The following is a 27,644-nucleotide window of genomic DNA, read 5'->3' as shown; positions in this document are numbered from 1 at the left end:
GCCCAGGAAAACTTTGGGAAGTCTTCATATTCAGGATTGTGCTGGCTTGTGAGTGTTATAACGGGGCAAATGTGGTCAGAAACACTCACCCATTTCAAGTCTGACCCTGACTAACCCAAGCATGAACTAGTCATGGGAGCCACTGCGAGTCAGTCTTTCCTGGGAACAAAAGAAGGAAGCTATTACTCTTTTTGAAAACAACATACTGTTTTCATCAGAATCTCAACTGCAAATAATTGTGGAAATATTCTTACTTCTTAGATGGAGACACCCATACCTGAAGTTTAATAATGAGTAGGCTTTTCTGAACATGGTGAAAGTATGTACTGGCTCTGGGGTGTAGACAGTACTCTGGACTGGATTTTCACATTGTTCTCCTTGCCATGAGTTTTCTGAAGGGAATGCAAGATGCTCACTTTATATTCTTAATTGTTAGGTCTCTTCAAAGGGACTTGATCTCCAGTCTTTCCCCCAACTGTGCCTTCAAGTAGGAACTAATGCAGTCAGCATACATCAAACACTTTCTGGCTAAGGCCCAAGAAGCAAACATGGATAAGACGTAGTTCCTGCCTTAAAAGGACTCTCATTCTAGAAAATGAAATGGCTAGGCAAATAAGAACCCTTAAAGAGGGCAGTTGCAGAACCCATCAAAATTCCAAATGCATAAAAGCAGTGCCTAGAAATCTCACAACCCATCCAAAGGCTTGCACACACGTGAAAGGACATATGTACAAATGGTCTTCATTGTATTATTACTTGGAAGAGCAAAAAATGGATGTTGTATTAGTTACTTTTGTATTGCTGTGATAAAACACCATGACCAGGGCTACTTATAGAAGGAAGGGTTTATTTGACCCTCTCATTCCAGGGAGATGAGTCCACGATGGCAAAGTAGAAGTGTGGCAGCTAGAGCTGAATCTGAGAACTTAACATTTTGAACACCAAACAGGAAGAAAAGAAATGGAATCAGAAAGGGCATTGAGGCTTTGGAACCTTAAAGCCCACCCCCAGGAGGTACTTTCTACAGCAAGGTCACACCTCCTAAGGTCCCTGTAACAATGCCACCTCCTCCCCCCCAACTATTCAAGTGCATCTATAAGGAACATTCTCATCCAAACCTCCCCACAGGTGCCAATCAAATGTCCCTCTGTAGGAAACTAGTTCATTAAGTTTGGGGACATTTTTATAATGGATTATTCTATAGCTGGAAAAAATGAAAACTAAAATGAGAAACTCCTGGATAGTGGAAGTGGAAAGATTACCAAGGCACATGAAGTGAGTGAGCTAAGCAAAAAGAGGACCATGCGTGGCATGAGATGTCTTAGCTTCGTAAAAGGTGATAGATTTTTTTTAAAAAAAATGGCTTTATATGATTATCTAGATGCAAAGAATGTGTAATTAATTAAAAGAAACTAAATACAATTATTATAACAATTACCTGAAGACAAGAATAAGTAATGGGTAGTGTTGATGTGGCAGATAAGAAACATTGGAAAATTTTCACTGTATATACACACATACACATTCTTTTTAAATTTAAAATATGGGGGCCAGAGAGATGGCTCAGCAGTTAAGAGTGTTTGCTGCTCTTGCAGAGGAGTAAGTTTTAGTTCCCAGCACCCATATCAGCTCACAAGTGTCTATAACTCCAGTGCCAGAGGAGTGAATGCCCACTTCTGACCTCTGTGGACACCTACACACACACACACACACACACACACACACACACATACAAATTAAAAATTAAATTTTGTGAAAAGTAAAACTACATATAGGAGGAAGACTGTTATTATGAAGACTTTTCTCTGAATCGTGAGACACAATTCGTGCCTTTCATTCTAGCACTTACTTTTGTTTTATATTTAGAATGAATATGCAACACTGTCATTGTTCCATGCTACACCAGTGGCTCCCACTAAGCCAAACAGACATCAGCTGACCTCTGCCTGTCCATCTTTCAAGCTTTGGGTCAGAAGCTTTTGACATTTTTAGACATATCTCTTCAATCACAAATTCCCTCCACCTAATTTTCCTGGAGAATGCCTGTTCCCCTTTTAACCCTCATTTTAAGACATTACATCTAGAAGCCCTTTGCTACTGTATCCCTGGTGACACAGAATTGGCAAGGTTCAGCTTTGTGGTCCATAACTTACAGTGAACCTAATCTTGTGTGCAGCATCTATGACATTTGCATATATCACCTGCCAAAGGACACAAACCTCATTTACCTGTCCTACCTGTCCTACTGCAGACTAAAGTGTCAACTCGTGGGGAAATAAGGCACCATCTGTTGCAGAATATTTGTTTAACTATGCAAGGATGTGCTGCATTTGTTTAACTATGCAAGGATGTGCTGCATTTGTTTAACTAGGTAAAGATGTGTTGCATTTGTTTAACTATGCAAGGATGTGCTGCATTTGTTTAACTATGCAAAGATGTGTTGCATTTTTTTTTTTTTTTTTGGTTTTTCGAGACAGGGTTTCTCTGTGTAGCTTTGCGCCTTTCCTGGAACTCACTTGGTAGTCCAGGCTGGCCTCGAACTCACAGAGATCCGCCTGGCTCTGCCTCCCGAGTGCTGGGATTAAAGGCGTGCGCCACCACCACCCGGCCCAATGTGTTGCATTTTTTATGCTGCAGAATAAGTGTTTAACTATGTAAATATGTGTTGTATGTGTTTAATTATGTAAACATGTGTTGCTATTTTACCTTGCCTAAAGCACCTGATTGATTTAATAAAAAGCAGAACAACCCATAGCAAGGGAGGAGGTATAGGAGCGAATTTCAGACAGGGAGAGTAAGTAGGAGGAGGAATTTAGGATTGAAGGAAGAAAGAAAAAGCGATGCCAGGGAGACACCAGGGGCCAGATAGACAGACATGGAGGAAACAGGAAAGTAGGACATACAGAAAGAAAGGTAAAAAGCCCTGAGGCAAAACGTAGGTTAAATTAAGTTAAAAGAGCTAATGGAACAAGCCTTAGCTAAGATTGAGCATTCATAATTTTATAAGCCTCTGTGTCTTTATTTGGGAGCTGGCTGGTGACCCAAAGAAAATTCCAACTACAACCATCTCCTGTCCATAAGCTATTTTATGGTGTGTGTGTGTGTGTGTGTGTGTGTGTGTGTGTGTGTGTGTGAGAGAGAGAGAGAGAGAGAGAGAGAGAGAGAGAGAGAGAGAGAGAGAGAGAGAGTTTCCTTTTCTTTTTGGCACTACTGGGACTTGAACCCTGAGCCTGGGACATGCTAAACAAATGCCAGGCAAGCACTCTACTACTAAGCTACCTTCTTAACTGTAGTATAAGCTTCTATGGGCAGAAAGTATACCTTACATCCTTCCTTCTCCAGCCTCCTGAAGCCTAAGACTGTTCTGTATAGCACAAATCCGGCCTGTCTATGCTTCCTAGCTCTGGGGTGGAAGCAAGCTATGGAGTCTTTGGCTTTGGAACTTCCTTATCTGATACTTAGATTTTACCTCTCAGATTTATCTCCCAATTCAGGGAAGAACCAGAAATACCTGAAGATGTTTGTGAACTGTGAAACTGGCTCTGAATTGCAATGCCTATACAACAAGCATTAGATTCTGGTTCTAGATCTTCTGCTAGATCGGAAGTCCGGAGATAGCACCCATTTCCAGGTTTGGATTCTTCGTATTTGACACACGACTGTTGATTCTGTTCTGCTTCAGTGAGAACTGATTTTGGACACTCTCATTCCTGGGAATAAGAAAGTGAAGAAGGCTGTGTGGTGCCACATGTCTGCATTGTAGTACTTAGGAGGCTGAGGCAGGAGGATAGAGTTTGAGGCCAGCCTGAGCAAGTTCCTTTTTCAAAACAAACAAGCAAACAAAAACCTCACTGGACTTTATAATGAGGTGCTGTACACTAGTCTTCTGGTTCCAGATTTCAATCACAAATGAAATATAATGTTTGAGGGTCATACATTTGAAAAAATTTGAATTAAGTGCTGTGAAAAATAAGAAGAATAGTAAGACTATTAAGTACCAAAGTGATATCTATCTCAGGATATCATTGGTAAGGAAAAAAAATCACTAAAAATTAAAACTACAAAAATAGTTCCAGTTTACACATGACAGTGAACCAAACTTGAAAAATAGTATTTTAGGAATACTCATGGAGATGACTTTGGAGGAAAGCTTAAAACAGATAAACATTCTGGGCATTTGGGGAGCCAGTGACTTAAAGGAAGCAAAAGTCAAGTGAATCAGTCTGGCAGTAGCATTGCAACAACTGGAGATGAGGCTGGAGTTAAAGTTGAGAAAAATGTTGAGGTGCCTTGAAAGTCTGATTGTGAAGGTCAGGATGCTGTTGGTAACACTGGGTAAGGATAAGAGTCACATCTAGGTCCAGCAACAGATATGGACACACAACCTCTCCAGGCCTCATTTTCTTCATCTATGAAATGGGGATCAATTAAAAGTTAAGAGATGACACATATTAAAACCATCTTATTAGTGATAAAACACTCTATACATCTATAAATCCTGTCTTAAATTGCTTAGAACACCAAGCAGCTCTTATAAGCCACTTGTAAGAGCAGGACAAGATTGAAACAGTTCTTAGGAAAAAGTAAATTTTATGCGAGGAGCTCATTAACAGCAAAGAGCCTAGGAAAATCAATTAATAGATTGACAAAAGAACCTGAGTGTCAGATGATCATCCAAAACAAGAAAAGGTAGGAGTGGAAATCAGCAAAGAGATGTGAGAGATGCCTATAATTCCAGCAGTGGGGAGGCTGAGGCAGAAGGGGGTTGAGTTCAAAGCTAGCCTTACCTACATGTGCAAAACTTCAAGACCCTAGAAAGGGAGGAAAAAGGAAGCAAAAGAGGGAGAGTTAGAGAGTGGGGGAACGAGGAGAAGAGGAGAGGGAGGAGGAAGAGGGGGAGGGGTAGAGGGAGGGAGGGTGGGAGGGAAGAAAAGAAGATTTGTACTTGGAAGTTTCTCTGGTCCTACCCAGGCCCTGCAGTCGGGATGAATCTCTCCTGCCTGGTCCTGCAGCCACTCAGACCCAAGTAAACAGAGAGAGGCTTATATTAATTATGAACTGTATGGCCATTAGCTCAGGCTTATTACTGATTAGCTCTTACACTTAAATTAGGCCATAATTCTTATCTACGTTTAGCCACGTGGCTTGGTACCTTTTCTCAGTTCTGCCTTGTTATCTTGCTTCCTCTGTGTCTGGCTGGTGACTCTTGACTCAGTCCTTCCTCTTCTCAGAATTCTTCTTGTCTGCTTATCCTGCCTATACTGCCTGCCTGGCTACTGGCAAATCAGCATTTTACTTATCAACCAAGCAGAGCAACACATTCACAGCATACAGAATGACGTTCCACAGCAAGATTTGACATACTAAAGGACTGAAGGGAATTATGAAGTTTTAATACCATATGAATAATATTAAGTTAGCAAAATAGAGGAAGAAGTGCATGGCTTTATATTATTATTTTCTCATTGTTGTGACAAAATGTCTGATATACACAACTTAAGGAAAGAAAGAAGTAGTGTGTCTCACAGTTTGAGGGATGACCAGTCCATCTTGGCAAAGAATACACAATGGGTCAGTCCATGTGGCAGGAGCTTGGGTATGGTCTGCTCCCATTTTTAGGATTAGAAGCAGAGAAAGGACTGTAATTTTCTAGGACTTCTCCCAACAGGCTTACCAGCTAGACTTACCCACTAGACTCTATCATCCAAAGGTTCTACAATCTCCCAAACAGCACCACCATCTGTGCACCAAGTATTCAAACCCAAGAGCCTCGGGGGGCGGGGGGATATTCCATACTGAAACCATAACAGATATAGGTATTCAAATCTAGATAATTATTAAACCTAGTGATGGAACTGAGTACACCAGTTGGGAAATTCCCCACTTAGAGAATAAAAGTCAAAGTTCTTAGACAATCAAACTGTTTAGGAAGTAGATGAATACACAAAAGAGAAAAATTAACATTTTGAAGTAGTCTCTATATACTGCCTCTTGATATACTGCAGTTGCCTTTTTAAGCTGGTGATTAAACCAGAGATATCCTTTTATTTAGCCCTTGCCATAGCTTGACTGTATAGACTCCCCCCATGCCATGTATGTGTATGTATGCATATGTGTGTGTATGTATGTATATGTGTGTGTGTAAGTGCTTGTGTGTGTACAAGAGGTGATACCCAGGGCCTTACTCATGCCATTTGAGCTTTCTAATATTTTCTGGATCAGAAAACGGAGTTGAGAAAGATCAGCAGGCCCCCTTAAGCTCAGAACTAGCAGAGCTGGAAGATGGGAAGGATCCAATGGCTGCAGCAGTACTCTGGATGAGAGGTGCGTCTAAAGTTGCCTCCTTGGCATAACTTCCAAGAGAGAAGAGAAGTTCCTTTTTGTTTGTTTGTTGACTTAGAATCTCCCTAGGTAAGCCAAGTTGGTCCCAAACTCTTGATCTTTCTACCTCAGCCTCCAGAGTGCTAGGGTTACAGACATGTACTAGCACACCCAACTTTCAATTTTAAATATTAAAATCAGGTCCAAATAGCAAGCTTCACAAGATAAAATAATTTTCCAAAATATCTGCCAATCAATGAACACAAGGTGTCTTAGTTAGGGTTTCTGTTGCTAATGAAGAGACACCATGACCATGTGTCTTATAAAGGAAAACATTTAATTGGTCCCGGATTATAGTTTCGGAGGTTTAGTCCATTATCATCATGGTGGGACATGGTGGCATGCAGGCAAACATGGTGCTGGAGAAGGAGCTGAGAGTTCTACATCTTGATCTGTAGGTAGAAGAAGGAGACTGTGGATATCATGCTGGGTGTAGTTTGAGCATATGAGACCTCAAAGCTCGCCCCCACAGTTCTTCTAACAAGGCCATAGCTCTTAGTGTCACTCCCTATGGGTCAAGCATTCAAACATGAGTCTATGGGGGCCATACCTATTTAAACCACCACAGAAGGTAATAATGAAGATACTGTCTCATTCACTATCCACCTGGCTTTGGATCATTCCCTTCATAGGGGTAGTTTCAAACTCAAAAGAAGCATTTTACATCCTGACAAACATGCATTCAGGCATACATAAATACCTACCACTTTATGTCATAAAGTACTCTCATTCATTCAAATGGCCTAATGGATTTCTTTTCTATTGCTGTTTAGAAACTATTATATTCATTAAGTACATAGGGATGCCACAGTCTGTAAAACATCATATTTCCTCATTTAATAAAGAAAATACCATGCTACCTCTATTAATAAAATGGTAGTTTGATCTCCCCATATGTGTTCTGAGGGCAGCTCTCTTGTTTCTTAGTGGCTTGAAAGGTATGTGTCCTGCTCCTTACAAAGAAATAATCCCCTACGTAGCTAGAACCTCCGGGTCCCGCCAATCCCCAGCAGTCCGGACAGCCCACCTATAAAATAAACACACAGACACTTATATTGCTTACAAACTGTATGGCTATGGCAGGCTTCTTGCTAACTGTTCTTATATCTTAAATTAACCCATTTCTATTAATCTATAAGCTGCCATGTGGCTTGTGGCTTACCGGTATCTTAACATGTTGCTTTTCCTCACCGTGGCTGGTAGTGTCTCCTTCACTCAGCCTTCTACTTCCCAGAATTCTCCTCTTTCCTTGTCCCACCTAAATTTTCCTGCCTGGCCACTGGCCAATCAGTGTTTTATTTATACAGAATGATACCCACAGCACCCCTAAATTATTCTAGTAAAGCCTTTCAGTTCCTATGGTAAAGAAGCCTGTTTATCCAGATGAACTTGATTGCAAAGCCTATTGCTGGCACCCTACTTAGATGATCATTTAAGGAAATGCAAGGGAAAAATAGTGAACCCATTTTGAAAACTATACAACCCTGAGCACTATGCAAATGTCTGGATATGGATCATATTGGTGCTGGTGAAGGAAATGGGTCACTTATTCCATTTTCTAGGACTCCAGCATGCTAAGATTCCTCCAGGGTCTGGAGCAAAGGAGGTATTTCACTACAACTTCTCATTGGCAGGGAAAAGGTTTGAAAGTTATTTAGCTTAAAAGAAACATATGTCACTGAGCAAAATATCATGGTTTTGAAAGAAATGCCATCATTTGTGTTGCTTCTGTTGGCAAATAATCTTTGGTAGTGAAAATACAAACTGCAAAATTACATAAAAATCTGCACCATCAAAATGACAGACAAACAAGGCATGGAACGAAGTGTAATTGCTTAAAATTGAGTTAAGCAGGTAATTGATTCAGTAAAGAACAACTTTGATGCAAAAATCTATTCAAGACACTGAAGAAGAATCCAATGACCTATATCTCAACCTCTCAAGAACCTCATCACCCCTCCCCCAGCTATGAGTGGCATCCACCCATAGCTCAGAATGGCTCCCTGTTAGTCTTCCTTGGGACAACACATGCTTATTTCTTGAGCTTCAATTCTGCTCTCCTACAATCTTTTTTTAAAGTGACACATTAAAATTTCTATTTATGATGTACATATTTTGTATGAATTAAGTTTGTTTTTAACTACATAAAAATATAAGTGGGGTCACTATTTGTTTAGTATATCTATCTCCTTGTGATGTTTTAATCTTCCTTGTCAAGTTGACAGGATTTGGAGTTGACTAAAAGACATAGGAAATTGTATTTGAGGGGTTCCAGAGACTTAAGTGAGGAGGGAAGACCTACTCTTCCTGGGGTACTGCTGTCCTATGAGTGAATCCCAAGCTGAATAAAGACAGGGGGAGGAAGAAGCCAACTGAGTACCAGCATCTCGCTGCTTCCTAAATGGAGGGAGATGCAGTGTAAGCAGAAGCTTCATCTTCCTGTCCCCATAGTTCTCTACCACAAGGACTCTACTGCTTCTTTTTAAATGATTTACATGTTTTATTTTATGTGTAGAGTGTTTTGCTTACATATATATCTGTGTATCATATGCATGCCTGGTACACACAGGGGTCATTGGAGTCCCTGGAACTAGAGTTATGGAGAGTTGTAAGCCCTCATGTGGCTGCTGGGAATTGAATTCTGGTCTTCTTCAAAAACAACAAATGCTCTTAACTTGCTGAGCTCTCAGCACACCACAGTGAAGAAAGCAGTTTAGATGGAGCCCCCGGAATTGTGTCATGGCTTGTTCACATCTTGGTGGATCAGGAAGCAGAGAGATTAGACCAGAACCAGAGAGGGATGTAAGCTTGATTAGAGCTACGACAAACTACGATGGTAAGAAGGGCTAAGATAATAAATGTAATTGTGGCGGCGGGTCCCAACTTCAAAGCCCACTCCCAAGCTGGGCAGTGGTGGCACACGCCTTTAATCCCAGCACTCGGGAGACAGGGCCAGGCAGATCTCTGTGGGTTTGAGGCCAGCCTGGTCTACAGAGCGAGATCCAAGACAGACACCAAAACTACTCAGAGAAACCCTGTCTCGAAAAACAAAACAAAACAAAAACAAACAAACAAACAAAAAACCCACTCCCAGTAACCATCTTCCATTAAATAGGCCACAATTCTGGTCTCTCAAAATAGCACCACCAGCTAGGAAACCAATATTCAGACAGGTTAGCCTTATAGGAAATATTCAAAATACAGCAGGTGCTATGCCAGAAGTATTAACAAAGTGTTTTCAAATTCAGGTCAGCGAAATCGAGGCTTTACAGAGTATGTGATAAATTACTGTATTATCGACAGCAAATTATAGCTTTTAAATGGCTTTGAAGTCATTTAAACATGGCTTTGAATCCCAGTTTACTTACATGATTCTAGAGAGTGGGATCCACAGTAACAAAAGCATGGCACATGGCCTTTTGAGGAAGAATAGACAATAAAATGAAGCTGGAACTGAGTTCAATTCTCTGCAACACAAACCATTGACATGAAAAGAGTGGATGGTGCAGTGTGATGCTTGATTCTGTGAGTACAATGTCTTCTAGTTCCAGTACAACCTCCATATAACTCCCCCATTTTGGCCTTCTGGACTTCTGCTTCTTCGTCTGTAGCTAGAGGACACTAAAAGTGAGCCATGGGGGCTGCCCATCCCACCCTGTATCTATGTCTGCTGTTACTAGTCTCTCTTTTCCTCAAGTTGGACAGAGCTTTAGCATTCTCAAGTTTTTCAAACTATTTACTAAAGATTAAAATTGGCCAATGAAAAGCGATCTGTGTCAGTGAGGGTTCTATACAGGAACAAAACTGACAGAGTGAGTGCATACTGTAATAGGAAGTTCACTAGAACGGCTTATAACCCATGGGGTCTGGGTGGCCCTCTGCATGATGGTAAGGTTGAAAACCCCGTTGCTGTTCAGGCCACGAAACTGGACACCACAGCAGTTCCCATGTGATGCTAAAGGCCTAAAAGACTCCTAGAGAGTCCCCTGGTCCTGGGTTAACAGGGAGACAGCAGTGGTGGTCAACAGCGGCAACAGAACAGACAACACATCACCAGCATAAAGTGAAGGATGTCAAGCAAAGGACACTTTTCCTCAGTCTTCTGTGTATCTGAGCCTACACCAGAAGGTGCAACTTAGGGTGGGGAAGAGTCTTCTTGGATAACTTGGAAATCATCAGCCTGGAGGACTCTCTCTCTCGATTCCAGAACCTGTTAAACTGACATTTAAGATTAACGGCTCTGGTCTAGGGGCTTTTGTTTGCTTGCTTGTTTTTAGCTGTGTGAAATACTGTTTCTTGGGTAATTTGAAATTCTTATGGTGTGCTACAATATCGCTATTTCTGCTGACTGTTCACTTCTTTAGAGATCATCACTCTAGTCTAATGATGTATACACCTATGGAAAAATCTAAAAAGATAGTGAATATGTCTTCACCTTAAAGTTACCACAAACACCTCTCCAAGTTTAACTTTACTTGGGGTTCTTTGCATTTCAGATCTGAAAATTCATCTCCAGACCACTGAGTACGGCAACTTCCTGGCTAATGAAACAAACCCTCTCACTGTTTCCAAAATTGACACAGAGATGAGGAAAAAGCTCTGTAGAGAGTTTGACTATTTCCGGAATCATTCATTGGAGCCCCTGAGCACGTTTTTCACCTTCATGACGTAAGTGAAGCTCTGCTAAACCCCAGTGTGATGAATGATGGCCCCTAACAGTTATAAATGGAAGAATGGACCTGAGTGTCTGTGTTAGACCTCATTGTCTGTCATTTTGAATGCATACAGATTTTAGTGATGGATAAATTCACAACGTATTTTTGTAATAGAGAAGACTTCATGATTATGAAGCCGATTGTGGAGGTGGTGATATCTCCATATACAAGTGTTTTTGTTGTAGTGAATACTGAGTGGGGCTATTCCTTGAAGTGTTAGTACTGAGGTAAATCTTAAGTGACTGTTTTATATCATTTGCAGGGTGGGGGAAGACACACAAGTTGTTCTAAAGGTCACATCTACCTTTCCTGGTCCCTTTCTCACAGTACAACTGCCTCTTGTCATAGTTGCATGTTTTATTCTTGTCCCTTATCAGTGGTTTCCACCTTTTGATGTGTGTGCTCTTCATTCTAAGACAAATTCCAATGCTCACATAGTAATAAATGGCACTTCAGTAACACCAGTGCTCACATGAGCCATTTGAAATAGCTTTGTGACACTCTAGCTATCCTAACTAAAAGCAAAGACTTATAATAGATATGCTGGGCATTATATAGATCAAATTTAATTACAAGGGACAAAGTTATAACTAATAGACCCAAGTTCTACCAAGTGCTTGGCACTCAAACATGCAATGTATTCATAGAAAGATGTTAACAATGATGCAAATGCTGCATTGCATGGGTCTAAAAGTAGATAAATGAAATAAAAGAACAGGACTTTGTATAGAACACTGTGTTCAGCAATAGACAGAAATCAGGAGAGTGTCTATGAATCAAATGAAGTGGGCATTGGAGTGCAGGTCAAGGGGCGTGATTATAACTTTCCAAGAGTTCAGAAAAAAATAAAAATTGCCCTATTCCACATATGCTTTTGATTCCCACCCAGTTCCTCTCCCCAGGGGAACCACTTCTTAATTTCTTGTGTTTTTTCATAAAACATTTACATGTATGTATGTCTAATAATGCATACCCTAACCACCAACACTCCATATTTCAGATGTATACAGACAGTGTCTTTCTTTCTGGATCTCTCTCTCTCTCTCTCTCTCTCTCTCTCTCTCTCTCTCTCTCTCTCTCTTACTGATATCCCTGTGAACATTGCTCTCCTTAAATAACCACATAATTCTATGTTATAAATATGAGATCACTCCATTTATCAATCATCTCTCAACAAGTAACTAAATTATTTTCATTTCTTTACATTGCAAAAATTAGCTAATTTCTGTGAAGACATTTCAGTGCATGGGATCAAATTCCAAGACCTTATATTTGCAAAGAAAGGTAAATGCTCTGTTAATGAGCCACATCCCCAGCCAGCTAGGCATGTCTTGAATTCATTTCTAGGTTCAGTTTGTTGCAGTGGAAGTGATGAGTCAAAGAAATGTGCTTTTCTTGCTTTGCTTCATTTTGAGACAGGTTCTCTATATCTAAATAAACAGCCTTAGACTCACTGTGTAGCTAGGCTTGTCTTGAACTCATGATCCCCTTGCTTCCTGTTAGAAATGTGCATTTAAAGCTTTAGTGGATGTTGCTAAACTGCTCACAAATATAACAAAAATAACACCAATTTGAATCTCCAAACTAGTACATAGGAAGGCTTGTGTTCTTATACAATTGCCAGCATTTTGTATTCTTTTTAAATTTTTGACAAGCTGATAGATTAAGAGCTCTAAATCTCTCCCTGTAATTTTCAGTTCCTTATGAGTAAAACTGATTACTCCATACTTATTTAACACTAAATTATTTACTTATTTTTATAGAGCTTATAGAACTTTTTAATTGAGCTGCATACTTTGTAAATTAGTATAGTAGTCTTTTTTAGCAGTAATGTGTTAAAAAGCTATATTTTTATTTGATGCAATTTAATTTTATAATACTTATCATCAGTATTGTATGCTTTTGGTGCTGAAGACCAAATTCAGGACCTCTGTGGAAGAACTACCCACCACCCCCACATTTTCCCAGAGTACTCTTGAGTAGGAGCAGCAGGAAATATTGGTTAGAAGGGTAGAGGGGGGGGGGAACAGAAAATACAGGATAGCCTCAAGATGATCTGGGTCCTAATCCAAATGGGCCTGGGGTATTTATAGGAATGCCAAGGGGTGGCACAAAAGACCTCCCCCCAGCACAGCATCTCAGACACCTGCACTCAGGCCCGTGGTCCAATCATCCTCTCTATGCAGACCTGCTGGGTAAAGCCACTAGAAAACCTGAAAATGGGCTCCAACAGACCTCACACAAACTAGGCAAAGTGCTTTACCACTGACTACACTCCAGGCCCAGTAATCTTTATTTTTATAATTGTGCACACAATTTCTAGTCTTCTTGACTCAACCTCACAGGTATCTGGGATTGCAGGAATGTACAACTAGGTCTTATGACTGTTGAACTTTTGGGAATTGAATGCTAGACAAGCACTATACCACTGAGCTCCCTCCCCAACCCTTAATATTTTGAGACTAGGTCAAACTATGTGGCTCTCCTGGTCCTATACTAGTTATACAGCCCAAGCTGGCTCGGGTCTCTTAATTCACCTGCCTCAGCTTCCTGCGTGCTAGCATTGCAGATGTGCACCACTACATCTGGCTCCTACAGAGCCATCTGTGTTTGATGCCATCGTATCATTTTGTGGTGTGACTTTTCAGTTCTGGCAGAAGCCTTCTGCTCTCTGCAGAGATTAGAGATTTATTTCAATAACCAGTTGTGTACGAATCGGGGGATGGTGTCCCACAGTTCTGAAATATCTTCTCTTATTCTCCCTCCAAAATGTTCTGTGAAGTCAAGTGCCTATCTAGCCCCAATGAACTTCCAACAATCAGATTCTATTTTGCCCTAGTAGGAAATACCCTGAGGCAACACTATAGCACTGTCAAAGTCAACCCTAAGAGAGACAGTCTAAATTTAAATTGATTATCTTAAGCTTTGCACATTTTATATGAGATAATTACTGTACATGAGAAACTTATTTTGAAAATGTGGAGCAGATATTTTTAAATCCTCCATAGCAAGAATATCTGAAGGTTTTGCATACCATAATTATGCACAGTTTATGAAACAAAGGAACAGATCCAGCAGCATGTTAGTGAAGACTGTTTAGTACAGAGCGAGATTGTTTTGTTTTTCTTCCTTCCTACCCAGCATTTTACAGAAGCATTTCAACTGCTCATCTCTCTTGCAGAACAACCTTTTAAAAATAATCTTTCCAGCATTTAAAGTATTCTACTCTTCTACTAGATAAAACATTTTAATACAATGACCAGAAAAATATACCCTTCAGGACCTGTGCAGCAGTCCTGACCTCCATCATATATAGCTCAAGAATATTCTGATAATATTGTACCTACTGTACTGAACATGTACAGACTTTTGTTGTCACACTGCTTGAAATTATAACAACAACTTATATAGCGTTTATATCATATTGGTTAATAGAAGTAATCTAGAATTTACATTAAATATATGGAACAATGCATGCAGATTACATACAAATACTATGCCATTTTTACCTACTTGAATGTCTGGGAATTTGGATGTTTGGAGAGGGATCTGGAACAGTCCTCACCATGGGCACAGGGATAAATACAATGATAAGTCTTGAGTTAAAGATGAAAGATACTGAGAATCTCGGGTTAATCTGAAGAAACCTTTAAACATTCTTTTATAAGGTGTAACCAAAGTTCCTTACTATCCCAGAGATGGCCTACAGATCATCTGCAGGCTTTGTCCTGTGCTGTGTGTTCAGGTTCTGCAGACTCGGGCCTTTTAGTACTAAAATCAGGCAAGTCCTCAGCAGTGTAGACAGGAAATGAATACCTTGACTCAGAGAACTCCTATCCGAGTGGAGCAAGCAGATGTGTCCTTGAATGGTGAAAAGCCAAGACAGGATTAGGTAGCAACTGTCACAAGCTAGGGCATTCAGTCAGTCAGGGGTGCCTACAGGCTTGGAGCAATAGCTCTGACATTAAAGGCTCTGCAGACAAGGCCGGACTCAAGCAATATTTAAAATGTGAATACGTTGAAGGAATAACTGTGAGACATGAAAAGAGTTTGTGCTTAGAAACAGGAACTCATTTCATATGGATCTGGACCTAGATGTGAAAAGAGAAAGAAGGGCAGGGATGAGAAAAGAGCCTGGCCAGGTTCAGGCCTTTGATCCGAAGTAAAATCCAAGAGAGAGGGGCTTTCACAAAGACGCCCAAGTTCACATGCTTCTCTGGGCCGATCTGTACCCCTCACTTGATGGTCACCACCCTGGATGACAAGGAGTACTTTCCTGCTGTGAGACCATAAGATGGGATGATTGAATGCTTCCACCACTGCTGGCTGGATAGTTGAGCAATCTAATGTCTATGACTTTATGCTCTTTTCTCATATGGCCAGTGGAAGAATACCAGTTCACAGGACTGCTGTGCACACAGTGCTCATTCAGTAACTGGCAATGCTGCTATCAGACTTATTTACTGGGACATTGAAAAATAATCTGCCTAAGTCTGCAGAGCTGGTAAGTGAGCACCCAAGTACTATGCTCCAAGCAGCCGGATTCCAAATGTGCTGTATTCCTTCTTGTTTATTTATTTATTTGTTTTTACCTGTTAATTCTTCCTACTTCACAAAGTGAGTGAAATGATCTGTTTAGGGAGATAATTCTGTTATTATAAAAGATGTGCTCAGGAGATGAGAATAGAAGATATAGAAGAAGTTATTTCTTCAATTTGCACTGAAAATCTTGACAGTCGAGATGGGAAAGAGGGGAGGATGGCAAGGTGGTTAGATGCTTTTGGGAGTTGGATGTCTCAGAATTTAGTATCTGGATTTGTGATGAGTGAGAGAAAGAAAAGAGCAGTGCTTCCTTGGCGGTCTAGGCAAAAGGAAGGGGTGGTTTGCCAAGGTTTTCTTTTTCTCTGTAGAAATTCAAAAATCAATGTGAATTAAAGTATATAATAAAAATAAGTTACCATTTATCTCATCATTACCTGACATCTTTCTACATTTCTAAAAGACTAAAGTCACTGTTGATTTGGAATATTAGAATCCCTACATTCACTGTCAGCTTTTTTCTGCTATAAATAATTTTCTAACATTATTTCTAAGAGACTGTAGAGCCTTCCCTCTGGATCAGACCATTTAGATACGTTAAGCTTTGTGTTTCCCTTCCCCAAACTCTGCTTAGTGCATATTATGTCCTATTCCACAGTCAAATTATTTCCAATAATATTTGAGATTGACTGACAATAGTGGCAATTAATCCTGAGTATCAATTTGATTGGACTGAAAGATGCCAAGAATAAGTAAAGCACACCTATAGGTGGGTGTAAGAGAGATTTTTTTTCCATCAATGACTAGAACTTAAAGGCTCTCTCTGATCTAATCAATAGTTCAATCTATGGATGGATTAATATTTTGAATAAACTATTGGAAGGTGATGGAACTGGTCCTGGTTGAAGGAAGTAAGAGGAGTGTCTCTCAGGGCATGCCTTTCCTGCCTCCTTCCTGTCTTCATGATGTCACGGTTGTCACCTGAGAGGCTATGCTGATCAGATGAGTATCATTCAAGTGCAGGTAGAGCAAGTTTTACTTCTGGCGAGCCTTTCTCCATTCACAAAGGGTGTGAGTGGTTTGAGTTGAGCTTGTGTAAGCAACTGCAGCTGATCCAGCTCCCGGGCTAGTGTGAATGCAAAGGCTCTGCTCTGCCCCTGCCTTCCCACCATGGTTGAGTAAAACCTCTGAAGTGTTGAGTCAGTCAGTCACAGTGATGCAAAGTCACTTACCTCAGCACCACTGCTCATTCCTGATTGTGAGTTTCCAACCAGAAAAGTCCTTCTACCAATCTTCCACATGGCTCTGCCTGAAAGGATGTACTGTCTCCAGAAATTCCACAGGAAGCAGGGATGTGGCTAAACAGTCTCAGCTGCAGTGGCTGATAAGGCCTTATCATTTAAACCTCCCCAGTCCTATAAGAACTGAAAAACACCAGTGCTATTCTGCAGAATCAAAATCTGGTCTGCCTGAACTGGATGGTATGTGTTTGATCATCACAATACATGTATTAAGTGACTACTGCAAGTGAAGACTTGTGCAAGATTCTAAGATTAAAAATGAATTCATAAGGGTTTTATTTCCTAACTGTGGAAGAATTATTAAAGTTGCAGATTTCAAGATTGTGCTTCCAAAACTCATGGTTTAGTGGGTCTTGGAACATGTCTATGAATCTGCATTTTATTTAATAAGCTTTGCAGGTGACCCTGATTCCGGTTGGGAAACTCTCACAACCAGTGGTTCCAACATGACTCTACACTATGCTACTTTGGGACCCCCAAGAAAAAGACTTTAGTCATTCAAAGCCTTGCTTTCCATCTAAGGAAGAAAGGTCATTTTATACAATACGGAGTTGTGGGTTTAATTCTAAAAAGGGATCAGCTACGTATTTTGTGATAGCAATTGTAAGTAAAATGCAGGGTCTTCAGTTTAAAAATGTTTAATAATTTCAAGAGAAAATGGGGTATAAATAAACCAAGTGTGGGTCTCTAGGGTGTTACATAAATCATAGATTTGTGAAAATCATCCATAAAATATGTACTTACACAATAAGTAAACACATCCAGTCTACCTTCACTCAAAAATGTTCAAATGTGCAAAAAATGTAGAAAATTTTACTTGCAAAAGCCAGCACAATGTTCACATGGGAGAGTGAGGAAAGGATGCACAAAGGCAGCAAATGCCCAAGCCCAGGCTTGTAGGAAGAGAGGTATTTCTATTAGAAAGTAGCTAGACCCAGGTGAGTCGAACAACGAAAAAGAAACCAGTTTAATACTGCTGCTAAGCTGCTGATGCCAACCTAAATTAGCAAAATTAGCGTCTGAGGATTAAGGGTATTAAGGAAGTGGTGTGGAGGAGCTTAGGATGTCATCCCTGCAACAGATCTTCAAGTGGGATATAAATCTGGGCCAAAAGCATGATCTTTCCTTTGGGCTTTGTCCATGAGCTGCCTAACCATTAACTGTCCACCAGGGGGCGGGTGGATCCTGGTAACCTGGTTTCCAAACTCTCCTTCCTCACAATTGCTTCAAGAGATTTGAGGCTATTTCATAACCTTGGTCCTCAGGAGACAGACCGACACCTCCCTTGGCAGTGATCCAGACATCTGATGTCCTAGTTTTATTTTATCTTCCGTTTTTATTGCAAAGAATCAGTATGTTTTAAAAACTAGTTTTTAATTAGAATTTAATACTCACTACAGGGCAATGCATTTATAAATACTTTACATGTATTGGTTCACTTAATTCTCACAATAACCATACTGAGTGGCACTAACATTATTGAGTTTTTAGAAATAAAGAAACATATTAAGTACTTATGTCCTGAAGTTCCGTCATAACCATGCACATGTTTTGATTGTATCTTTCCTACATATTCCATGTGAAAAGTTTCAGATATACACGTTTACAATAAAGGACAAATTTATCTCATTAGCTTTATTGTTTGTTTTAGACAATAGTACTGCACTATAGACATTGTCTGTGTTGCCCATTTCATATTTACTATGAATTTTCCAAATACATGTAGATGTATTTTATACAATGAATATAATATATCCTATTATGTTGGGTACACCACAATTTATTTAATCATTCCTTTTTATCTGTCTGTATTGAATGATTGATTGATCAATTTTAAAAGTTCTCTCTGTAAATCTCAGATAACCGTGAGTTCACAGTTCTCCAGCCTCAGCCTCCAGAGCACTGGTATTACAGGCATGGGCTACCGCCCCGGCTTGTTTCATTTTTTTGGCATTTCAAGTGACTCTGTAATCAATCTCACTTCAGCTATGCCTGTTCTTTCATGTGACAAAATTTCTTTAGTATAGATTCTCAGAAGTGAAATTGCTTTGTCAGAAGATATTCAATATTTATATTTTAATATTAGCAGATATTATATTAAGCAGATATTAATATAGCAGACCCTCTCCTATCCACTAGGATTTGTTTCTTATCTGTGTCAGAAAGAAAAAAATTTATAAAACCTGCTCTGAGTGATAATTAAACATACTAAAGATGAGGTGCCATTGTTTTTTTACTGCAAGAAGCAGGCTATAGTAGATGCTCTAACATGTTTAACTGACCTAACCGACCAGAAACACCCCACTATCGATTGGTAGTTTTCTCTGAGTTCCTGAAATGCTTCAAGTATGCTAGAAGAGGCAAAAGAATAGAGCCATCTTTTTAATATTAGGATCATTCTATGGATAGAAAAGTTACAGAAAAGGCATGAAATGAGCAATTTTCACTCTTAGAGAGAGAACTCCAGATAAGGTACCAGGAAGTCAGTTACTTCATTTACTTTTGTTAAAAAATGTTCGTTGCATCCCTGTTCTACTCTAAACCCAGAACACACGAAAACATAGTAAGTAAAGTCCTTGTCTTTGCAGATGGGTAAGAACTACGGATAACTATATTTCAAATGAACACATGAAATGACTTACCCAAGAGCACACAGTTGGAAATGGCAGAAATAGTAATAGACTCCAGATAATATAATCCATTAAATATGTAATAAATATTTGTGAATGAATATGCTGAGTATTCTTTACATTCATCACTGCTTTTGCCGGTATACATGCATAGAGACCAAGAGACAGAGAGAATAAACAGTCAGACAGACAGAGACCCCTTCTAGCCAGAGACATTTTAAAGATTTATTTTTATTTTATGTGGATGTGTGAATGCCTATGTATGTATACCAAGTACATGCCTGATTCTAGAGCATGCCAGAAGAACGTGTCAGAACCCCCTGAAATTGGAGTTACAGGCAGTTTTGAGCCACCTCATGTGGGTGCTGGGAACTGAACCCCAGTCCTTTTTAAGAGTAGCAAATGCTTTTAACCAGCCCTGAGTTGGAAACATTTAAAAAGCTAAAATGAAAATGTATCTGCCTATTGCCTGAAAGGATGAGAGGGATTTGAAATTTTAGCATCTTTATGCATCTAGAAAAGACAAAGAACATGACACCAGTATAGAAAAAGGCAAATAAGTTTGAGAAATTTTCAGCAAGTCTGGTCACTATTGTAAATACTAAAGAGGTTAACAGTTCTAGAGTTTGGGCAATATGCAAAATACATTCTCATTTTGATGTTTGCTGTTATAGGCAATGCTAAATGCAGAGTAATTTTTCAATATTTTATTTTGTTAGAAGAAAAAATGAATGTGTCAACAAAAATTAAATCATTCTGAAAAATTAATTTTCACTTCCTCTATTTAAAAAAGAGAAGCTTCAGAGAACCAAAAACATGTTACTAAAACTGCAGAGGGAACAGAATGTTTGTGTGTATTCTGAATCTCAGAAGTGTATTTGCAAATCATACAAAATGTCAGGACTTCCCCATGCAGCACATCTGGTTAGGTCTGGATTGAGCAACTCCATGACTTAATTAAATGTTTATCAAGTCAAACCTTAAATTGAAAATTATTAAGCCGAGAGATACAACGCGGCCCTTACTGTCTGTGTCAGAATGAATGACAGGTCAGCCTGTATGAGCGAACCAGTACCTTTCACTGAGGAGTTTCACTGGGAGATAAAATAAATTGTTTTTAAAATGAATCAAACTTAACACACACACACACACACACACACACACACACACACACACACACACACACCCCAAACCTCTGTTAGTGAATATTTATACCTGAAATTATATGGTATGTTCCTCTCTCTGTTTCCCATATATGCAAACATGACCTAGCCAACATACCTAAGAACTCCAATCACCTAGAACAACTGTCATTAAGCACAGAATGCATTATACTGTCCAGATGGAAGGATGCTGATGTGCCCTGTTAGGTAGGAAGAAACTGTAGCAATCAAGCTTGATGTAAAGATGTGATTTTCAGGTCCATAAGATGGCTCATTGAGTAAAGATACTTGTCTACCAATCCTGATAACCTGAGTTCTCTCCCCAGAACCTACAAAGTGGAAGGAGAGAACTGACACCCTCATGGTGTCCTCTGACCTCCACACACACCATAGCATGCACAACCCTAACCCATAAAATAAATCAGTGTAATAAAGATGCGACTTCCAGAATCAAGCCACATCATAGTTACATGCCTTTAGACCATATATCTAGTATAATCACCAAGTTAGACACTGTTCACTTGAGGCCAAAGGAAGGAGTTCAGACTGAGTCTTCAGGGCTTCCATCTAAAAAATGAATTCAAGTCTTTTTATATACAAAAGTGACTGTCCTTTAGAACAGCCACTAGTGTTATAGGATATTATTTTTAAGGTGTGTTTACTTTTGTTTATGTTGCATTTTTTAACTCTGTGAAGCTGTGTTACTGTGCCTGTCTAAAACACCTGATGGTCTAATAAAGAGCTGAAAATCCAATAATTGGGGGGGGGGGGGTGTAGAGAGAGAGAAATAGGCAGTGCTAGCAGGCAGAGAGGATAAATAGAAAGAGAAATCTGGTAGAAGGAATGAGAGAGAAGAAAGAATGAGAGACGAAGGAGGAAGACTTCAGGGGCCAGTCACCCAGCCACCCAACTACACAGTCAGAGATGGAGTAAGAAGGAAAGAAAAGGTATACAGAAATAGAGAAAGGTAAAAATCCCTGAGGCCAAAGATAGACGGGATAAGTTAAGAAAAGCCAGCTAGCAACAAGCCAAGCTAAGGCCAGACATTTAAAAGTAATAATAAGTTGCCGGGCGGTGGTGGCACACTCCTTTAATCCCAGCACTCGGGAGGCAGAGCCAGGCGGATCTCTGTGAGTTCGAGGCCAGCCTGGGCTACCAAGTGAGTCCCAGGAAATGTGCAAAGCTACACAGAGAAACCCTGTCTCGAAAAACCAAAAAAAAAAAAAAAAAGTAATAGTAAGTCTCCATGTGATTTATTTGGGGGTTAGGTGGCAGGCCCCCAAAATAGCAAAAACATCCAACAACACACTAGTAAACACTGTTTTCATTTGGGGGTTGGGGGTTTTATATTAACATAACTTAATTACAAAGTATAATGAGCTCATTATAACATTTTCATTTATGCATATAATATACTTCAATAATGTATTGAAGTTAATGATTTCATTGCCAAAGGGAAAAAAAAATTGAACATTTACTTAAAGAAAATGTCATCTAGAACAATGACCACCCAAAGACATGAAGAGTTCAAAGGTGTTGAAGGTGCAGAATTGCCCTCCCCCCTCCCCCAGAGAGAGAGAGAGAGAGAGAGAGGGAGAGGGAGAGGGAGAGGGAGAGGCAGAGGGAGAGGGAGAGGGAGAGGGGGGAGAGGGAGAGGGAGAGGGAGAGAATAAAAATTGCAACTGATTTTTTCAACCTGTTTATAAATCAAGCACTTGAAGCTAGTCTCCCAAAGCATTACCAGCTCACGTCCTTTTTAAAATTTAAATTTCCGTTATTATTAGTGTGTGCACGTGTGAATACAGGCACACTCATGTAGATGTCAAAGGATAACTTTGGGAAATTGATCCCCTCCTTCCACGGTGGGTTCCGAAGACTGAACTCAGGTAAAAGCCCCTGAACTGCCTCACCACCGCGGCTCATGGTCTTCCGAATGTCTCAGCCTTCTACATGACTGCCCCGTTTCTCATCCCCACCTCCTACCCGCCAAGAGGAAGGGTGGATTTAGAAAAGATTCTTTTATTTAGAAGTAAATGTAAAACCACATATGAGGAAATCCCAAGCTTAATAAAAAGATATAAACATTGTAAACTTTTTCATATTAAAGATGTGGTTTTACACTTCCTATTTTCTTGTCTACAGAGACCAATTTGTAAGAAAATCCCTTCTCAGAGTGCATGGCCATCTTTAATACAAGGCACTCTCCTGTGTGTTCTTATTATGACTAATCCTGAGGCCAACCATTCAAAACTGAATAAATATTTCCATTCTTAAGCTGAGGAAATGGAGTGCTTGTGAACTGGCTTTTAAGTGGCAGAACTGGCCTTAGAATCATGTTTATCTATTCCCAAGCCTCGGCTCCTTCTAATGTGACAATCTTATTATGATTTACAAACTGCTTTGATATGCATGGTTTACTTTAGTTTGCCCTGTGGCCCTACCAAGTCTGCCCCTTCTTGTCCTCTGGTGCCAGGTTTGTTTAAAAGAATGCTCTACTTCCCTGTGTTTTGACACTTGTTTGCACTCCCCCTTCAGTCTTGCACCCTACTCCATCTTGCTGCGGTGCTGAGCATGCTCCCACCTCACCCAAGCATTTGCAGGTGTCTGCCTCAGGCCACTTGCTCTGATGACAGTCTTCCTTTTAGCACTCCTACCTTTTCTCAGCCTCTTACCAAGTCTCATTTCTGCCCCAGAACATTCCTCAGACATCTGCTCTACTCTCTCTCTTTCTCTCTCTCTCTCTCTCTCTCTCTCTCTCTCTCTCTCTCTCTCTCTCTCTCTCTCTCTCTCTTTCCTTTTGTTTTTTCAAAGCAGGGTTTCTCTGTGTAGCCCTTACTGTCCTAGAACTAGCTCTGTAGACCAGGTTTGCCTCAGACTTGCAGAGATCTGCCTGCCTCTGCCTCTCCAGTGCTGGGGTCAAAGGTGTGCGCCACCACCACCTGACTATTCTCTCTCCTAAACTGTGTACTTTATTTTTCCCCTTCAGTTCTATGGGCCACATTCCAGACCTTGGTACATGCTAGGCAGGCATTCCACCACTGGGCTATATCCTTACATATGAAAAAAACATTTTAGTTTAAATTATCTTATCTTTTACTGAAGAGGTCATCATAGACCAATTTAAAAGGTGCCCATATACAAGGAATGGAAACATACGCTTGACCTTGAAGGAAGAAGGAGGTTGCTGTTGCTTTAAGAGTGAAAGCAGTGGTGCTGTTGATAAAGAATAGAGATTGCAAAGAGAAGAGGAATGTATCAGAGGCATTTGGGTTGTATGTCTCTGTGGTTGATGTGACTGTGGTGTCTGTGGGAAAAGGAGTGGTCATATGCACCCAAAAGAAGTACAAGAGTTCGGATCCTGCTGGGAACACAGCTCAGTGACAGGAGACTGCCACGGCATCTCTAAAGCCTGCTTCAATCTCCAGAACAACAATATATAAATTAAAAGCATGCATCTATTTAGTTTTACATTATAAATCCATAATAAAATTATTTGTGCTTATAAGAAGCAAAGAACATATTCTCAAATCCATAGATTTGAGACTCATGAGAGATTTCTCCAGAACTGAGATTTGTCAATATTCTGTTTCTACAACAGAAGAAAAATGTGGACTTGGATGATGTCATTGAGTGGTGGGTACTGAGTGACTGCACTAGGATGGCCTTGGATGATGTCATTGAGTGGTGGGTACTGAGTGACTGCACTAGTCTGGACTCTTTGGTGCAAACACACACAGGCACTTCACTCCCTCAGCTGAGATGGCCAAACTTCTTAGCAAGCCCGAGTGCCCAGACGGTGGCTCTAGCAGAATTAGCTCATAAATAGGAAGAAAAGATTTCCGCAGAGAAATAGCTGATTCTAGAATGGGGACAGGAAATGTGCAAAATTAGCCTGGACCACCTTATAGTGCCAGGACAGGAGCAAGTGCTAAGAACCAAACCACAATGGCACGGGCATGTGAAAGGAGCATCAGGCCAACTGAATGAGCTCACAGTGGCCAAAACTGCAACAATCTGAGCAACACACTAAAGGAAGAGGCACTGAACTGTCATCCCAGGATAAAATAAATACCATGGGTCAATACTGGTGCAAACAAATGATTAAATTAATTAATAAATAAAGGAGAAAGAATATGGGAAACATCCCCATAACTATTGTAGAAGGTCTGTGCTGAAGGAAGATAATCATCATCAACACTTCTCAGGGGTGCTGCATGTAGAAACTTTAAAGAGGCAGAACATAGAAAGAATGGATGGTGCAATTTTACTTTGGAGAAATCTGTCAAGTGCTATCTCAGCCAGAAGATCAAGGTCAACATCAAAATGACAAATTATGTTAACATCTACTGTTGATAGAACGCAATGGAAGTTATACTTTATGGATGTTCCTCCAAGTCACCATAATCTGAGCTGCTGGTAAGACAGATTTTAGCAATGAGGCATCCCTGTGCCACGTCTGATTAGTACTCCTGAAATTATCAAGTTCTTAGACACTGCAGATCATCACTGACCTGTGTCTTTCTTGAAAAGCATTCACCTTTTTCTATCTCATGCCCTCAGCAGTTAGCAAATGGCAGCCATTTCACAGTTGCTGTTAATGACACTGAAGTATTGAAATTTTTTCCATAAAAGAAAGTTTCTCTAACTCAGTAAATTGTGACTCTTAGCTGACCTTCAGCAACTGTCCTTCCAGCTCAGAATCTGGTCATTATTGTACAAAAATACGTTTTAGGTATTCTCAAGATTCTTAAACAAGTTAAAGAAAGACCAAGAGCAGAGAACAAATCTAAGACCAAAGGGAAGTGCTGAAAGTATTGTCTGGTTTGAGCTGGTTGTCTTACTTGAACTGGACAAAGGACTTGAAGCCGTGGCTTTGAAAGGGGTTATTTACTGCAGTTGGTACTGTGTGGGCATTGTATACAACCTGAGCAAGTGATGTGTACTTGGAATGGAAAAGAGGTTTCACAGAGAGGCAGGGTAACATTACTGCCAACAAATTCCTGTCAGATTGGAGCAGGGTGATCTGAAGGTACATATTCCCCAGCCCCAGCCTCGGTGCCCAGATCTGTGAAGTCTCAGCAGTAAATTGTCAGGAGGCTTGGATGAGAACATGTAAAATGCTTGCCACGTAATACAAACTCTGGAATGACTAATACTTACTTATAATTTTTGAAGTAGAGTCTCACTATATAGCTCAATTTGGCCTCAAACTTGTGGTCCTCTGCCTCAATCGCCCAAGTGTTAGCATTACAAGTGTGTTCCACCATGCCCAGCCTAAAAATGTACTTCTAACAACTTAAAGTAGTTTTGAAATTGAATGACTAGACTATGATTTCCCCAGATGCCGATAAAGGAGGAATAGAATCAACTATTAGAAAAGGGGCTAAAAACAGGGATGTTGGTGTAGACTATGAGTAGTAGTGAAAATTACCCTGCCGGAGTAAGTACTAATCCTGGATCTGTCAACAACTTTATCTAAATTTATCTGTGAACAAAATTATGTAAAGCAAGAGTTTGAAGTAGGTAGATAACCAGGTGACTTGAAGCTAGCCACCATATTCATAGCCATGGAGCTTTAGGGATATTATGGCAGGAGAAAGTTATCTTCTAAGCAATGTCCCACCTCCAACAGCTGGATGGTATTGATATACCTATGTGTGGTGTATATATGTGTGATGGGGACAAGGAGGGAAGGCAGGGACAGGAAAGAGATATTTCCTAACCATTCATTTCCTAAACAATGCTATGAGAACTGGTGTTATTGTTATTTTATAAACAAGTACACTCAAAGAATGAGTTGAAATAAAATTCAACCCAATCTGTACTACTCTTGCTCTTTGTGATAGGAAGCCAACTTCTGTATTAGCAAAAACATAAGCACATGTAATATACACATGTCTGCACCCTCTGCAGGCCATTACATGTAGGCAAATCCTCCTCACAGCATTGACTTAAGTTGCAGAATGTCAAGGGTGCATATGCTGTTACATTACAGACGTGCTGTGGGGAACATCAAGTGCCTGAAGCTTACCAAGGACTATTAAGTGGTAGCAAATCCTCTGTCAGATAATTGCCTTTGAGCCTAAAGGGACAGTTAAAGAAACAATATCATGGTAGTATTATTTTCATCAGACAAAGTGGATTCTAAAATTTCATAATGTGTAAATTTGGTGCTGCTGTTTGGGAAGCAAAGAAACTTTACAGTCAAGTGCCTTGTATGAAGGATAATTGCTTCAAGAATGTTAGTTAGAATTCTCAGTGGGGTAGACTGTAGATTTTCCACAGCAAGGCAGACTTGCTTTTCCACCATGAAATGAACCGGTGCTCAGTAAGCCTGTAACCCATGCACCAGGCTCCTGCAATAGTATTTCCAATATCCAAGTTCACTGCAATCCACTGCAAGGTGTCACTTTCCAAGTCTACATTACAGTGTAGTCTCCCACCATTGTTTAACTAGAGGACCTTTGTTCATTCATGAGTGGACTGTCCCTTCCCCCCCTCCAACCTGTCACCTCATTTTTTCCACTGCTTCTCCCTGCTTGGTACTACACATTCCCCCTTCTCTCTCACCTGAAACAAATAGTAACCTTCTAAATGAAAGGCTTCTTTCCCCTTACATTAAGGTCAGCTTGTGGGATGAGCGCTCTCTCTCTCTCTCTCTCTCTCTCTCTCTCTCTCTCTCTCTCTCTCTCTCTCTCTCTCTCTCTCTCTCTCTCTCTCTCTCTCTCTCTTTGTTCTTTCCATTTCCCATCCATGATCAACCCTGTCTTTCCCCCTCCCGTTTACTCTCCCACAAACATACTCCACTGAGTGCTTTTACTACCTTAGATGGTCTCTTAGTTTCTTTAGCCTAGGGATGTCTATGTCAGTGTCTACTTTAATGTACCTGTAGTCATTGACACTCTGTAATATCTC

The 27,644-nt window shown here is 40.2% G+C and overlaps 1 protein-coding gene across 1 annotated transcript in view; it reads left to right on the top strand.

Annotated features, from left to right (window-relative positions):
* Positions 1–27,644, top strand: part of Atp6v0d2 (ATPase H+ transporting V0 subunit d2) — a 45,607-nt gene that overhangs the window by 3,218 nt on the left and 14,745 nt on the right. The window contains exon 2 of the mRNA XM_052718453.1: positions 10,878–11,049. Within this exon, the coding sequence (XP_052574413.1) occupies positions 10,878–11,049 (172 nt within the window). The remainder of the gene's footprint in view (positions 1–10,877; positions 11,050–27,644) is intronic.

The sequence above is a fragment of the Peromyscus californicus genome, unplaced genomic scaffold, assembly GCF_007827085.1.
Source record: "Peromyscus californicus insignis strain IS unplaced genomic scaffold, ASM782708v3 Scaffold_5__1_contigs__length_169319896, whole genome shotgun sequence".
In the NCBI taxonomy this organism is placed as follows: Eukaryota; Metazoa; Chordata; class Mammalia; order Rodentia; family Cricetidae; genus Peromyscus; species Peromyscus californicus.
The sequence above is the reverse complement of the archived record's forward strand: the minus strand, read 5'-3'. Positions and strand labels throughout refer to the sequence as shown.